The sequence below is a fragment of the Candoia aspera genome, chromosome 1 (genome assembly GCF_035149785.1).
Source record: "Candoia aspera isolate rCanAsp1 chromosome 1, rCanAsp1.hap2, whole genome shotgun sequence".
Classification (NCBI taxonomy): Eukaryota; Metazoa; Chordata; class Lepidosauria; order Squamata; family Boidae; genus Candoia; species Candoia aspera.
The window spans coordinates 182385543-182399868 of NC_086153.1; the positions used below are offsets into that span (position 1 = coordinate 182385543).

Sequence of the window (14326 nt, forward strand, 5' to 3'; positions counted from 1 at the left end):
CGGCCACTGAGAAACATTCTGTCATAAGCTGCCACATCACAATAAACCTTCACTGTAGGAGTGGTTTTGAGATCAAAATGCCTCTTAAAAAACAGTCAAAACGTTTTATGTGTGGTAATTTGGGGGTGCATCTAAATCAATAAAACAACAGGATTTCTGAATTTCTTAAGGAATATTTTGCCATGTTTTAACCAGAATTCTATAAATTTCTTTGCTAATATGTTCTGCTTCTTTGCTTCCATCCCCATGTATTCCTGAGATACAACTATTTCCCTCTCCTCCATCATTCAGTGGGAGGAAAGGGAAAAAATTTTTTTTTCCCCCTGAAAATCTGATGCCATTCCAGAAAAGCATGCTTCTTCGCTGCTGCTTCTTTTAAAACATCATGGGAAGGAAACTGCCTCATGCAAGAAAGTAGTCAACTCTGACTTTTTGTTCAGTCACTGTGTAGGGCAGCAAGGTATTCGTGATACGTTCTCCAGAAGCTCGATTCTTTTCAGGAGAAAACTTCACCATTAGTACCATCATCACGCCAACAAACAGAAACTACACAGCAAACAGTGCTACAAGCTCAGCTGTCGCAGAAAAGCATGCCTTGCTGCTGCTGCTGCTGCTTCTTGAAAAACCCTTTGAGGGGAAGAAACAACTTACTAATTTCTCTCTACAGGGAGCCACAGTTGTCTGAAGGGGGCAACAGTGGTGAGGCAAAACTGGTTTTTTCACCAAAACCAAACCTGTAGAAGAGAATTAACTTCTCTTTCTCCTCTATCCTCAACGCTTAGTGGAGGAAAGGAGCAGGGTTTTTTCCCTCCCTCTCTGATTAAATTTTGGAGGAGACAGTGCCATAAGGTACTTCTACAGAAACCCAGCATGAGGGCAAATGCTTCTCCAGCACCCATGGGCTCTGTGTACGTCAGCAGATGGAACAGATTTGATTGATAAACGAAAATACGTACACGACTGATATTCGCTTTTCCTACCTAGCTCATAGTGTCAGAATTAATCTAGGAAACATACTTACGTGGCATTACTGAAACCGACATATTCATTTCCAGCCATCTTATTCATGAACTGCATCACCTATTAAGACAGCAGGATTATTTTTTAAAAATGTACCAAGAAGCACTCCACAGCCGGTACTGAGCACAAATCACTGAGTTAGCTTTAGATATGAAACAATACTGTCATTCTGTAAGAACAAATGTATTCCACAAGAAGGAATGAAGACACTTTCTGTTTTAATATAAATTGCTAATTATTGCTATGTCTAAAATAGGAACTATAGTTAGTTTAAATTAGAAATTAGTATTTTTTATCTTAATTTGTTTCAATTAAAAAATGAGATACATTTCAGTCTATTCCAAATGCAATGACATTCTGTGGTTAGTTTAAAACTGGGAAGCAAATGCTTCTAAACTTCACAGCTGAACTAGAAAAGGAAAGACTTGCAGTATGAGACTGAGGCTTACCTCCAGAGTGGCTACACCATAGTTTACCATTAAATACAAAATGGATCATTAAATTGTTCCTTACAATCAGTAGCAGTGTTCAATTCCAATCCAAATGATTTAGAATCCAGTTAATAAATAGACATGAAGAGAAAAATGTGGAACGCAGCAATAAAATCCTACTCTGTTTTGTAAAATTTAAAACTACAGGAAATAAACCGTAAGAATTAAAAGTGTCACTTACGTAGTCAAACTTCTCAGCATTATTTGCTCCTTGCTGAAAGGAAAGAAGACACGTTTACAAAGTTTATTAATACAAGGAAACTTTAGTTTTAGTTTAATTCCTTTTATCACTACTTAAATGCTATTATTCATTATTAGACTAGAGTTTTATTTGTTAGTCTATATACCTAGAGTTAGATTACTGAATTGTTATACAAGGCATTAAAATACTTTAAAATTGCCTGTTAAAAATGTTATCAGTGTATAAGAATAGAGCTGAACCTAGTTTTATTTGAAATGTAATCAGTGAATCCATTAACTTTCCACGATTTTTTTACATTTTGCTGAATTACAAGGATATTTATAATTTAATACTAATTATTTTGTGGAGGTAGCTTTTAAACGCTAGGTAGAACAGTTTTATCACTGATAAAAAGACAACTGCATTTAAAAAAAGTTTGGTTATGACCAAATGTGCTGCTGGGAACTTCTGTGTGTGCATGCTTCTCACACTTTAAAAACCATCCATGAATATCTTTATATTTCAGCCATCAATGTTAACAAACTGGGATAAGAAAAATGCTATTTTTAGGTGGTTGAACTGAACTCTTAAAGGCAGAATGTCATAAAGTGACAAATATTTAGTGATGCCCAGTTTGCTACCAGACGGACTTGTGGACTGCTAAACATAATGCTGGTCTTAAACTCAAGGGACTGTATAAAGAAAATGCTACAAACTGACTACTGCTATACGAAATATTCTATAGCAAATGTGTAAAGTTTAAAATTCTGTGTGTATAGGCATGCTTGTGTATTAATGAACCTTGATTGAAGCAAAAAGTCTGCATAAATACATGCTGGAAGGAAGCAAGCCTTCAATAAAAAATGGGAAAAGGCCCAAATGCCTACGCTGAGGCCAGAGGATCAAAATCTCATTTCATTTTTACCTGGATACTGAAAAGGACAGTTCTTCAAGTAAAAATATACCTTAAATAGCACGTGCCATTTCCTTCTACATTTGGTATTTTAATTTCAGAAATACTAAGGTTTGCAGATCAAAAACTTCAAAAATAAGTAATATGAAAATGTAGCTAAAAAGTTCTATAAAGGTGAGACCGTTTGAACAAGGCAGATTCATTGTTTAAACGAGATTAAGTGACACAGCAAACAAACTTCCGTGTTTATTATAAAAATATTCTGGAAACTTTATCTGTATCCCTAAAGTTTAAGCAGCTAGATATTTAAACAAGTATTTATTGGAATTACCATTTTTAAAGCAGACAGACTCAAATTTAAAGGCCTCAGCTAATGTCAGAGAAACATGGTTAATGTTTCATTTAGTTCTCAAATCCAAAGGCTGTCTCTAAACAATCTATGAAACGTTACTTGCACAATATTAGTTTAAGGGGGGGGAAAAACCTTGAAGCCTGTATGTACCCGCATTCTACTCAATGAAATGCATAAAGCCAGCCTCATTTCCCATTCTACAGTGGATTAGGACCTTGCAGATAATCCGTGAAGCCACAAGCACCAGCTCATCTAGTGATGTACAGTCATTCACGTATGATCACCAGCTGAAAGAATACCATACTATTGTGTCAATGTTATGTACCAATCAAATCAAAATGCTGCTACCCATAGAGTCAAAGGCTATTTAATATGCTAAAAAGATTATGCAATGTGTTGAAAAGCATTAGAAAAACAAACTTTTTTAAAAAGTGTAACTCCAAATCTGTTCAATGAAAAATAATTAAAAGAAGAAATTACCAACTTCATTGAACTGTTGCAGTTGTCAAAATATTCCATAGATCCTAATGCTGTAAAATATGTAACAACATTTAAACCACAAAAACCTTTTAAATGCACAGTGAATGTTGCTTGGGAAAGTTGGGGGGGTCAGCATTAGTTATGGGATGCTGTACCGATCATTGTTGTATGGTTAAAACAGTTAAACTGAAACAAGTTTTGCATTTCTCCCCTACATCTGGCAACAGGAGAAAGATGCTTAATGCAAGACTACCATAACATTTCGTTCTCTCCCCACCCCTCCAAAAAAACAGAACAAAAAACCCCCAAAGCCTTCACTATTTTGATGCCATTAGCAGAATCAATATACCAAACAAGAGACTGAGCATGTAAGCAAAGCAAACTTATTTCAGCATTTATCATATTCAGAATTTTCTTGTTTTTAAGCTCCGGAGTATTTCAACACACAAGAAAAACAGATTTTTTTTTTTTACAATTTCAGTAATAAAAGTGTGAATAAGCATATTTAAACATTCAAATACTGGATTTTTTCCCATCGCACCTAAAACCCATGTTCTTAACAATGCCATTTCATTTGGTCATGACAAGTTTGTCTTTAAAGAAAACAAATAAAAGTCAAGTCAGCATTATAACAAGAAACAAGATGCCAAATATTGCAAGAGTTGTTTCTCCCCTCCACCCTGGCAATATGGAAGATATTTTTCCAGTTTGAAGATGGAATATGAGAAAGAACAAAGGCAAGTTTTACTTTGGAAGGGCTACATTTCTGATCTGTGGAGATTTATGAAATTTTACAAGCAATTAATCTATCTACAAAATGTACCATGCAATATTTAACTTCACAAACATAATATACACATATATACACTTACAGTGTGCATGCTCACATGTATATTTATGTGTATATGCACACTATTGTGTATATACAAATTATACACCTAAGAACACAAAATATTTTAAGACTGAAACAATCCAACGACACATCACACATGCATATTTTATATAGGTATACACATGTCAGTATTAAATAAGGAGTAGGGATCATATCTTATTTATGCCAAAATTCTACCAACATGCAATTGAAATTTAAAAATAATACAAGAATTATATTTGTTTCAATTCTAAGATACTAGGTTACTATTATTGAGACATACCAAACATAAAATTATATTAAGTTTTGTGCTTAGTACTGATTTTAGCAGTTCATGTGATTTAATCATGTGAATTTTCTAAATTGGCAACAGATTTCTGAGGAGTTACTTATTCAACAAATTAGTTTTATTATGGTCAAATAGTATACATCCTACCCTACCAGTATTTTAAATCACCATTCTAATACAAAGCACATACTGGAATTACGTGGTGGTATTTCAGTATCAGAAGCTTGTCACAGAGACAATATGTGTACTGGAGCTTTCCCCAAATATGACACAGGCATTTTATCATGTTTAAGATGACCTATGTTCAGGATTTGACTGGAACATTTAAAGCATACAAATAAGCCTCAAAACCAATTAAAATGGTTCTGTAGCTATGGGCTAGAAAATTTCAGTCATACAGGACTGCACTGTCTAATTTTTGTACTGTACTTCACATCTAATGCTGTAAACACTTTCTGCACATGCATTTAAATTTTGTGTGTCTGAATTTAGACTAAATATCACATCAGATATGGAACTATTTCCTGTGGCTTCGAACTCATGATTTATGACTTAGCATTATATTTGAACCACAATGACTTGTCCAATGAAGAATTGCTAAAAAAACAAAACCCATGTCTTATTATATAATTTATATAATTTGATTCAGTTCAATTCCATATAGATGTACTTACATCTATATAAGAAAAAAAGGCCTGTCCTCAAATGGAAAGCAACAATCCCTTTGATAGTTGCAAGTAAGATGAAAAAGTAATACATTTTAAAGGGAGGCTATATACAAATCCACTATATCAATATATTATTAATAGAATTTTGAGCAAAAATTTTTTTAAAATGACAAATCCACTTCCATACTGTTGCAAGAAAACTATAGACAAGTCTATGAAATCACCAGTATTCAAGGCTTTACTGATAGTGCTGAAATTTTCTTCTCTAATAGCATCTTATATCCTGTGATTTTAATCCTGTACTGACCATGCCATGTAAATAGTTGAATACCATCACAGAAAATTACAAGAACTGCCACCATATTTTAGGCACTTCTAGTTAGTTATCAAGTTCTTCTACAACCTCACTAGAAAGTGTTATATTCAACAACGGTGGCTTACATCCAACTGCTGTTTTTAATTATCTGTATTTAAAGCTAGTGATTATTTCACTTTTATTTAAGCTGCACATCTAGGGATAACACAGGGAATTCACAGAGTTGATTAGTGCATATATATGCATGCTATAGTTTAGGATCCACACATGAATTAAGGGGTGAACCTCCTTAGAAGAATGTTTTTCAAACTCTGTTCAGCAGCACCGTAAGATTCTGTGAGAAATTTGATGGGGTTCTATGAGAGACTAAGGGCAAAAAGAGTTGACTTGAATGCAGCTAATCTTCTATCAGTAGAGCTTTGCCTCTTGAGCAGAGGTTTCAGGATTTTAAAAAAAAAAGGTTGCATGGTTTTCTAAGATTTTGTCCATGTGGCTAAAGGGGCTATTGAAACTGTTGAACTACATTATATTTACCTGTTTATCCTGGCACATGGTCAGAGTTGTTAACCCTGCATTTAAGCATGTTTCCTGATCATTCCAGTCAATTTTACTTAGAACTTTTACTCTCAGATACCTATGACTCTGTTACCCTAAATGTAGCTATATTCTGCTACCTCATATGCAAAATGCACAGCTGAATGATTGATAAACTCAGTTAATTTTACATATTGTTCTTTTTTAAATGCAACCTGCTTTTTTACTGTTGAGTTTTATTTTTTATTGGTCTTTGACCACAAGAAAGATGCTCCATGGCCTGAAAGTCTAAAAAGCCCTGCTCAAGAAATAGGAAATTATGTTCTGGGATAGAAGCAATGGGCAATCATGTTTATGCAAACTTTATTAACTGTTCCTTAATTCTTTATAACTGTTGTATTTATGAACAATAACAGGAAATAGTAATATTTAAAAAACAGTATTTTATCATTGGCTACTTAGCATGTATTTTGCACATTAACATATGCTAAGAAGCCAAAAATAAAAATATTAAGTCCTCTCAACTCTGTTTATCTAGTAACACAGAAAGAAAAAGAAAACAATGACAAGACAAATATATTGGGGCTGGCTGTCATCTTTAAAGCCCTTCATGGCTTGGGACCGGGTTACCTGCGTGACTTCTTTTCCCAGTTGTTTCTTTCCATCTGATCCAGTCTGGCAGGATGGGCATGCTCTAGGTCCCATCAGCCAGGGAACACTGACTGGTGGGATCCAAAGGCATGCCCTTTCTGCCATAGCACCCACCCTATGGATTATTCTCCCTCCAGAGATTAGGAAGGCCCTGACCCCGCTGGCCATTTGTAAGGTCCTAAAGACCTGGTTCTGTGCCTGAGCCTGGGGCCCCTAGGGTGTGAAGAGTCTTGTCTCCTGGTTGTGCTAACAACTGTTGATTTGACTTCTTCCCTGGCTGCTGTGTATATTAATTTTTGCATTTATGATGGCTATTGTTTTTAAATTATTTTAAGATTGTTTGCCAACCAGAGTCACTTGTTGAGATGGGTGACCATACAAATTGAATGAATGAATGAATGAATTTATATGTATAAATCTCAACTACAGACAGACTTGTAAAGCCAAATCAAAGGAAACATTCATCCTGTAATATTATGGGTAATGTGGACTTAATGCTAGTTAAGAAGGCATTCCCTTGTCAGTATTTGTTTTGTAATCTTATTGAGCAGGATTTCTTAAGAGAGGCGTTTTTTACTGCCTCACAAGTGTTCATCTTCTCTGGACAACCTCATATTGTTTTGTTAACAGCTGTCACAAGGAATGTGAGGCTACTTAAACGTTAAACCTTTTTTGAACTCCAATGCCATCATAAAAGCTATGTTCTGTGTTACTGAGATCTTTGCCAGTAAGGACATAATTATTCAGAACTCTTGACTGACACAATGTACTATCATAACTAACAAATAAATGATACAAAATATGCACAAATTAAGAGAGTAAGAACATCTTTCCAGATTAAAATCAAAGGCCCATCTAATATCTACAGTATTTACAAACTAGCCTCCTAGTCATGCTGCTGCTGCTATTTTTATTATTATTATTTTATCCCACCTTTTATCTTATACCCCAATACACCTGCATCTTGCATCTATAAATCACACTAGCTCTTATGTTACAGGTCAGGTTAATTTTTAATTTACTATTGGCTGTGGAGAGGGAGGGAACACAATTCTTACTGGTACCACAGCATACAGGAGAGAGGGACTTTCATGCTTGTCCCAGCTACAATCCTAAACAGAAACAATGCTATTGGCACCAATGGGACCTCCTCCACATGCTAACTGCAATTGGTAATTTTGGGTCAAACTGCAGTTGGAAAAAGAAGGCTTCTGCTGCAGCCTTAATGAGAAGCTTGATACCACTATCCCAGTGGTGTCATTCCCCAGTGTTATATCGCTCACTGAAAGACTGCCAATCAGCTGGCTGGCAGTCTGCCAGGCAGTGCTATTAAACTCCCTTTTCCAAAATAGTAGCAAGAAACATGTAAGGGAGAAGATGCGTGACTGCACGTAGGCCCCACTTTAATAGACAACAATAATCTTATAGAATAGGGTTGGATTAACCTGTGGCTCTTCATCTCCTATTAGCCTCAGTCACCATGGAAGATGATGGAAGCTTAGTCCAAAATTGAGAAAACACAAGGTTCCTCACCCGTGCCCTAGGAAGTAACTTTTTTTTTTGTCTTTTATCTATTAACTGTGCTACAGACCATAAATATAAGAATCACAGACAGATGAACTATTCAAGTTCCAAGGCTTTGTATAACTACCTGGATTGCAATTCAAAATGAGTAGAATAAAACTGGCCTTGTTTTGCTATTTTCAAATATCAGTTGATTGAAAAAGCTACCATGAAATAAAAACAAGAAGGTACACTAGTATGATAAGAATTAATAAGTCTAAAATGACAACTATATTTGTGCACACCTAGGAATTTCATCTATACTTGTGGCACAACTAACATGCAGATTACTCATTAAACTTGCAAATCTGTGAACTGAGGGAATTTTCACACATTCTATTGATAAGAACAGAAGAAACTGTGAAAAGCAGAAGATATAAATGACAGCAGACACCGCTGCTGAAAAACCTTAATGCCTTTGGAGATTAGACTAAAATTTATCCCATTGCTTGACAGAAGCTCTTGCCCACTGAATTTAACCTCTTCTAACAACTAAATAGGGCCTCTCTCTTTCCTTTCTTTTCTGGCACAGGTATACCTTGCCCCACGTCTTCTCTACTTCTTCTCCCCCTCCACAGACTTTTCTCTTTAGTCCAGCTATGCTTTCCCCATCAACATCAACATCTCCATCCTGTTTCTTTCTGCTGTCCTTTTTAAAAAAGCAGTTTCTGCTGGAGGAAGACAAGCGAATAAGTTTATACATTTACTAATGTGTGCATGTGTGACAGCAGTTTGAGGGTGAGAGGAAATGGTTTCTATATGCAGAATGATTATTCTTTTTTATACACAATTAATTTTAATCAGTAGGGCTTTGTTTTGTCCTGACCTACACCTTTTTTGGAGTGCGGATTTAGGCAGAGAGAGAAAGATGCATACACAATTGACCTTGGGTTGATACGATGAGAAAACTGGGCATTGCACAGAATTTATGTATGTGTGTGTATGTGCATGCACGCTCTCTCGTGTGCGCGCACATGCTCTCTCTCTCTCTCACTCACACACACACTCACACAAACGAAGCCTACTTTTCCTTTTGGGAAGGATTGTTATAAATTTAGGATTTCCTTCCGGATAAATTACTGGATTTCTAAGATTTAATCTTCAACTGAAGATGCAAAATGCACGTAATTTGTGCAGTATCTGAACACGACAGAAATGCCTTCAGCTAATTAATTAAACAAAGAAGATTTACAAGAGTGTTTCCTATGAAAGTGTACTATTAAGTTCTATAACTTTATTTGTAAGGCTGTTGATATGTCATGCACCATTACTTCAAAACAGATTAATTTATGACAGTGAGACTTTAAATCAACTTAGGGATGTGATTAGAAATTCTAATTTGCAATTTCTTGGATTTTCCAATTCATAGACTATTTTCATGAAATAGCTTCCCAGAAGATGGAACACATAAAATGTCTTACAATCACTATAAACAAATAATGATGCAGTATGGTGGTTTATGTCTGCTAGACATGCAGATACTACATGCAAAGTTTCAATGCAATCAATACTGACTTGTAACGTTGTTGTGTTTTAATATTACAACTGCATGCAGTAAAAAGGAAAGCTACAATATATTGTAATAGCCTGAAAGCTATACTAGATTTTTGCCCACCAATAAAATACACATTTGATTGGCAATTCATTAATTTTAATAAAATAAATTTCCAAACAAGTATGCACTTCAGATGATATATTGGATTACTGCAAATAAGGCTATTATGTGAACAAGAAATGCACTTAGCTATCTGATGAATTGTCTACCATTTATTTTAAAATCTCATTGTCAAGCTGAATTTTAAGTTATTTAAACCTCCAGAAAAAAAAATAAACATAAATAAATTTACCTGTCAAGGCCATTTTCCTTCACCTACAGCTATTAAAGATAAATGTTTAAAGCAGGATTTTTTTTACACTTTTTCAATATAAAAAAGAAGCAGAAAACCATGAGCCAAGACTAAAATAGCCTTTTGTAACTAAAGTTATGACGATAAATGAAAGAATGGTATGATGTAACCAAATATTTAAGATCTCCATTTTAACTTTTCTACTTCAAAATTATGGAAAAGGGAATATGTTCATTAGAAGTCAGATATCTTAGTGATGAATATATATATATATATATATATATATATATATATAAATATATACTTTTAAAGATTAACAATAATCCTGCAATTCAAAGTATGTATACTTGGAATGTGGAAATCTGACTAAAAGCTGTACACTGTTAATTATTAAGTCAAACATTTTAAAAATATATTTTTCTAAGGAAAAAAAGTATTACCTCAAAAAGTAAGAATATTTAATATTAAAGAAATGCTAAGGGATTTAACTTTGTATCTGGTGAAGGTATAAATTGAATTATAAAAAGAATTATTTAATGAAAAACTGTTTTCTCTATGGAAGCATAACTCCAACTCATTCTTAAAATAAGTTTATAAAAACATTAAATTGCATATTAAAACTGCTAAAAGATTCAATTTATAACTTTAAAAATGAGTGGCATGCTTTATAAAAAAATACTCCCTAGTTTGCTTAATATAATATTTTCACCTCATAATATTCCGTTCCACAATCTAGAAAGATTACATTTATACACAATACATTTATATCAATTTTTTCAGAGAAAGAAACTTCTTCACCAAACCCAGTTTCAAAAGTAGTTTGGGATTTTATGCAAGTGTTTCAAACTAAAGTAAAAGGGAGGGAGGTGGGGAAAGAGAAATAGAAACATACCAGCAACATTCCCCCTTAAATATTATCTTGCTCCATATCCCAAAACTCCTTTTTGAATTTGGGGAGCAACAGGCAGCTGAAAAACAAGCACTGAAAACAATTTCAGAGGCACACAAGTGATAATGACTACATGCTTCTATGGTCTGCAAGATGCAGTTTAGGAATATTTCCATGTCTGTATGGAATCTAATTCTGCTCATCATTTCTCACAAACTATTTACAGTGCAGCTGTCAGAAATATTCACTGTACATATTTTACCTTGATCAAAGAGGTGACCACAATTGCTCCAGCATTCACCATAGGATTATGAGGTTTGTCTGTAAAATAAAAAAATGTATCTAATCACAGAAATGTACCTTCCAACAAATTAAACGAACAAACCTTCAGCACAAATTAGTCATATTTTGCATAGCTATCCTTCTCATGGTCAGCTGATGTCATGCATTCATCTAATTAGGATGGTGAATCCTGATGTTTTCTTTCTTTGCTTAACGTTAACCTGATTTCCAGTATCACATGAACTTGTGCTCATTCTTTATGTCCTCTTCCAGTTTTATTCTATCATTTATATTACTGTACATCCAATCCCAAAATGAAATAGCAACTGTGATTTTTCATAATTATTTACTACTTCACTCCAATTCAGGGTTTCTCAAATATTTCTAATTCATACATTTTAATCCTTTTAATCTTAACATTTGATTAAAATTATGGAGATCTTTATCAAAATCAGGGCATGGTAAGATACCCTAAACCAGCCTTTCTCAACCTTTTGACCCCCTAGGAACCCTTGAAATATTTTTTGGCCCCAGGGAACCCCTGCACATTCAGGCTCAAATATAGACCAGAAGTTACAAAATTATCTTATTTGTTCCATGTGTAGGCCTCTCTCTCTCTACACACACACACATGCATTAACAGTGTTCTGAAACTAAAATATTAAAACTTAATAAAGAATGAAACTCTCCCTGCACCACCAGCACCTCGTTCCCCAAATCCAGCTTCTCCTTTCTCAACCCCCCTTTCCACCTCCTCTCCCAAGGACCCCTTTGCAAAACTAGAGGGGGGCTGATGCCTTGCAACCTCCAACACCCCTCCCCTTAATATTTGGACTCCTCAACCTTTCCTGAAATCTTGGCACCAGAATGCAGTGGCATAAGTGCTCAGCGGTCAGTCACACTACTGTCATGTCACATCTCTGCTGCAGGAACTGCACTGATTACCAGTAGGTTTCCAAACGCAATTCAAGGTGCTGGTCGCTACCTATAAAGCTCTATATGGTTTAGGGTATCTTAGGGACCACCTTTCCCCAATAGTTTCTGCCTGTCCGTACCCAGACAACTAGAAAGTGCCTCCTGAGTGTCCCCACTCACCAGGAGGTACAGTGTGAAGAGGCCCAAAGGTGAGGCTTCTTTGTAATAGATTTAATTCAGTTAAATCACTGGTATGCATTAATTTCTTTTTTGACTTTATATTCACTGTTGTATTATTATTTTTCTGTTTCTTATATGTTGGTTGTTATAGTTTATTAAAAACTAATTAAAGCAAGTTAGTGGGAGCAGATTGCATATACTCAACTATACAGCTCCCCCCCCCCCAATAATGTGATATTAATACAGTACTCTACTGGTATAGTGTGCTACTGTCATACTACAGTAACTCTAGCACACTGCAGGCAGCCCCCTAGTTAACAGTTTTGGGACGGGGAGGGTCAAATAAGTGCTCCCCTACAATTAGCTAACTAACTGGCAGGCTGCTGATATATAATGGATAAAAACCACAAAAGACTGCCCCAGAGACTACTGAGGGTCATAGCTTGCCTAGTTGGAGTATGAACAAACCATTTCTAAACCAGAAAAATGGAACAGTTTTAACATATGTAGAGTATGTATGCAGGCCAGAAATAAAACTACACATGCATTCCTTATAACCAGGAAATTATCTAACTACACCCACGCAACTTTATCAAAAAGTCCCTGACCACTCAACCCACTACAGCACAACCAACACAAGTTATGACAAGCATAACACTGCCATACATCAGAAACTTCTCAGAAACTACCAACAGACTATTACAACCACACGGCATCACCACAGCACACAAACCAACTAAAGCCCTCCAAAACATCTTAAGTAAACCAAAAGACCCAGTAGTCCAGGAAGGAAAAACAGGAGACATCTACAACATACAGGGTAAGGACTCTAACAGCCACTACAGGTAGTCCTCGACTTACAACCACAATCGGGACCAGAATATCCATTGTAAGTCGTTGCGGTCATAAGTCAAGTCACTGTGTGACCCGATCCAATTTTACGACCATTTTTACAGGACCCATTAAATGAATCACTGTGGTCATTAAGCGAATCCAGCTTTGCCAGTGGGTGTTTTTTTGCTGGAAAATGCAATCACATGACCGTGGGACACTGCAACCAGTCATAAATGTGAGCCAGTTGCCAAGCACCTGAAATGCAATCATGTGACTGCGGTAGTGGTGGTATGTAAAGCACCCATTCCAAGGCTGTCGTAACTTCAGACTGTTGTTAAATGAACGGTCGTAAGTTGAGGACTACCTGTATGTAGGACAGGCAGGTAGAAGACTAGCAGAGAACATCCATGAACACCAACTAGCAGTTAGAAGACACAACGAAAACTCCTTAATCTCACAACTCATACACAGATTCAAGCATAGTTTCAACTGGGAAACTGTGAGCATCCCAGACCAAGCTAGATCCAAGAATGCTAGGGAATTCCTAGAACCTTGGCAGTCAGACAAATCAGCCATCAATGGACACATACAGATAAACCACATTTACACACCATTCAAGAGAGAGAATAAAAAAGTTAAGAAGGAAACAAAAAGACCAGAACCCATCCTCTCCAGCATTCTACACCCAGATAAGCAGGGATTAACACCAGACAAACAATCAAGCAGAAAACAATACTAATCAAGGAACTACCAAGGAGAAAACTACACCCCCACCAGCACCGGCAAGGCAAGCTACTCTATATAAACAGGGAGCTAACCCCACACTCACTCACTCTGATGATGTTACCTAGGCAGGTAATGAAAAATCTGCAAGCAAACATCTAAGCTCAGAAAGCACTAAGGGCTCCACAATTATCTACTGGGTCTGGTTCATGAAAACTAGCTGTTAAATTGACAACCCAAAGCAAAGCTGGGCACTGCCTCCAGAGAAAGGACCTCTGACTGACACCTCAGGCAGCAGTGGTGTCCCTGGCGTGTTTGTTCCTCTGG

General features: G+C 35.9%; 1 protein-coding gene across 5 annotated transcripts in view; it reads right to left on the reverse strand.

Annotated features, from left to right (window-relative positions):
- Positions 1–14326, reverse strand: part of GLS (glutaminase) — a 76304-nt gene that overhangs the window by 35292 nt on the left and 26686 nt on the right. For 3 of the 5 annotated variants that reach the window (XM_063318056.1, XM_063318059.1, XM_063318057.1), the window contains exons 7-9: positions 11328–11386; positions 1693–1725; positions 1022–1080 (exon numbers count right to left, since the gene is read on the reverse strand). In XM_063318056.1, coding sequence (XP_063174126.1) covers positions 1022–1080; positions 1693–1725; positions 11328–11386 — 151 coding nt within the window. Of the gene's footprint in view, positions 1–1021; positions 1081–1692; positions 1726–3107; positions 3414–3437; positions 4110–11327; positions 11387–14326 lie in introns of those variants that run through there. The other 2 variants (XM_063318061.1, XM_063318060.1) reach the window with 2 other exon arrangements.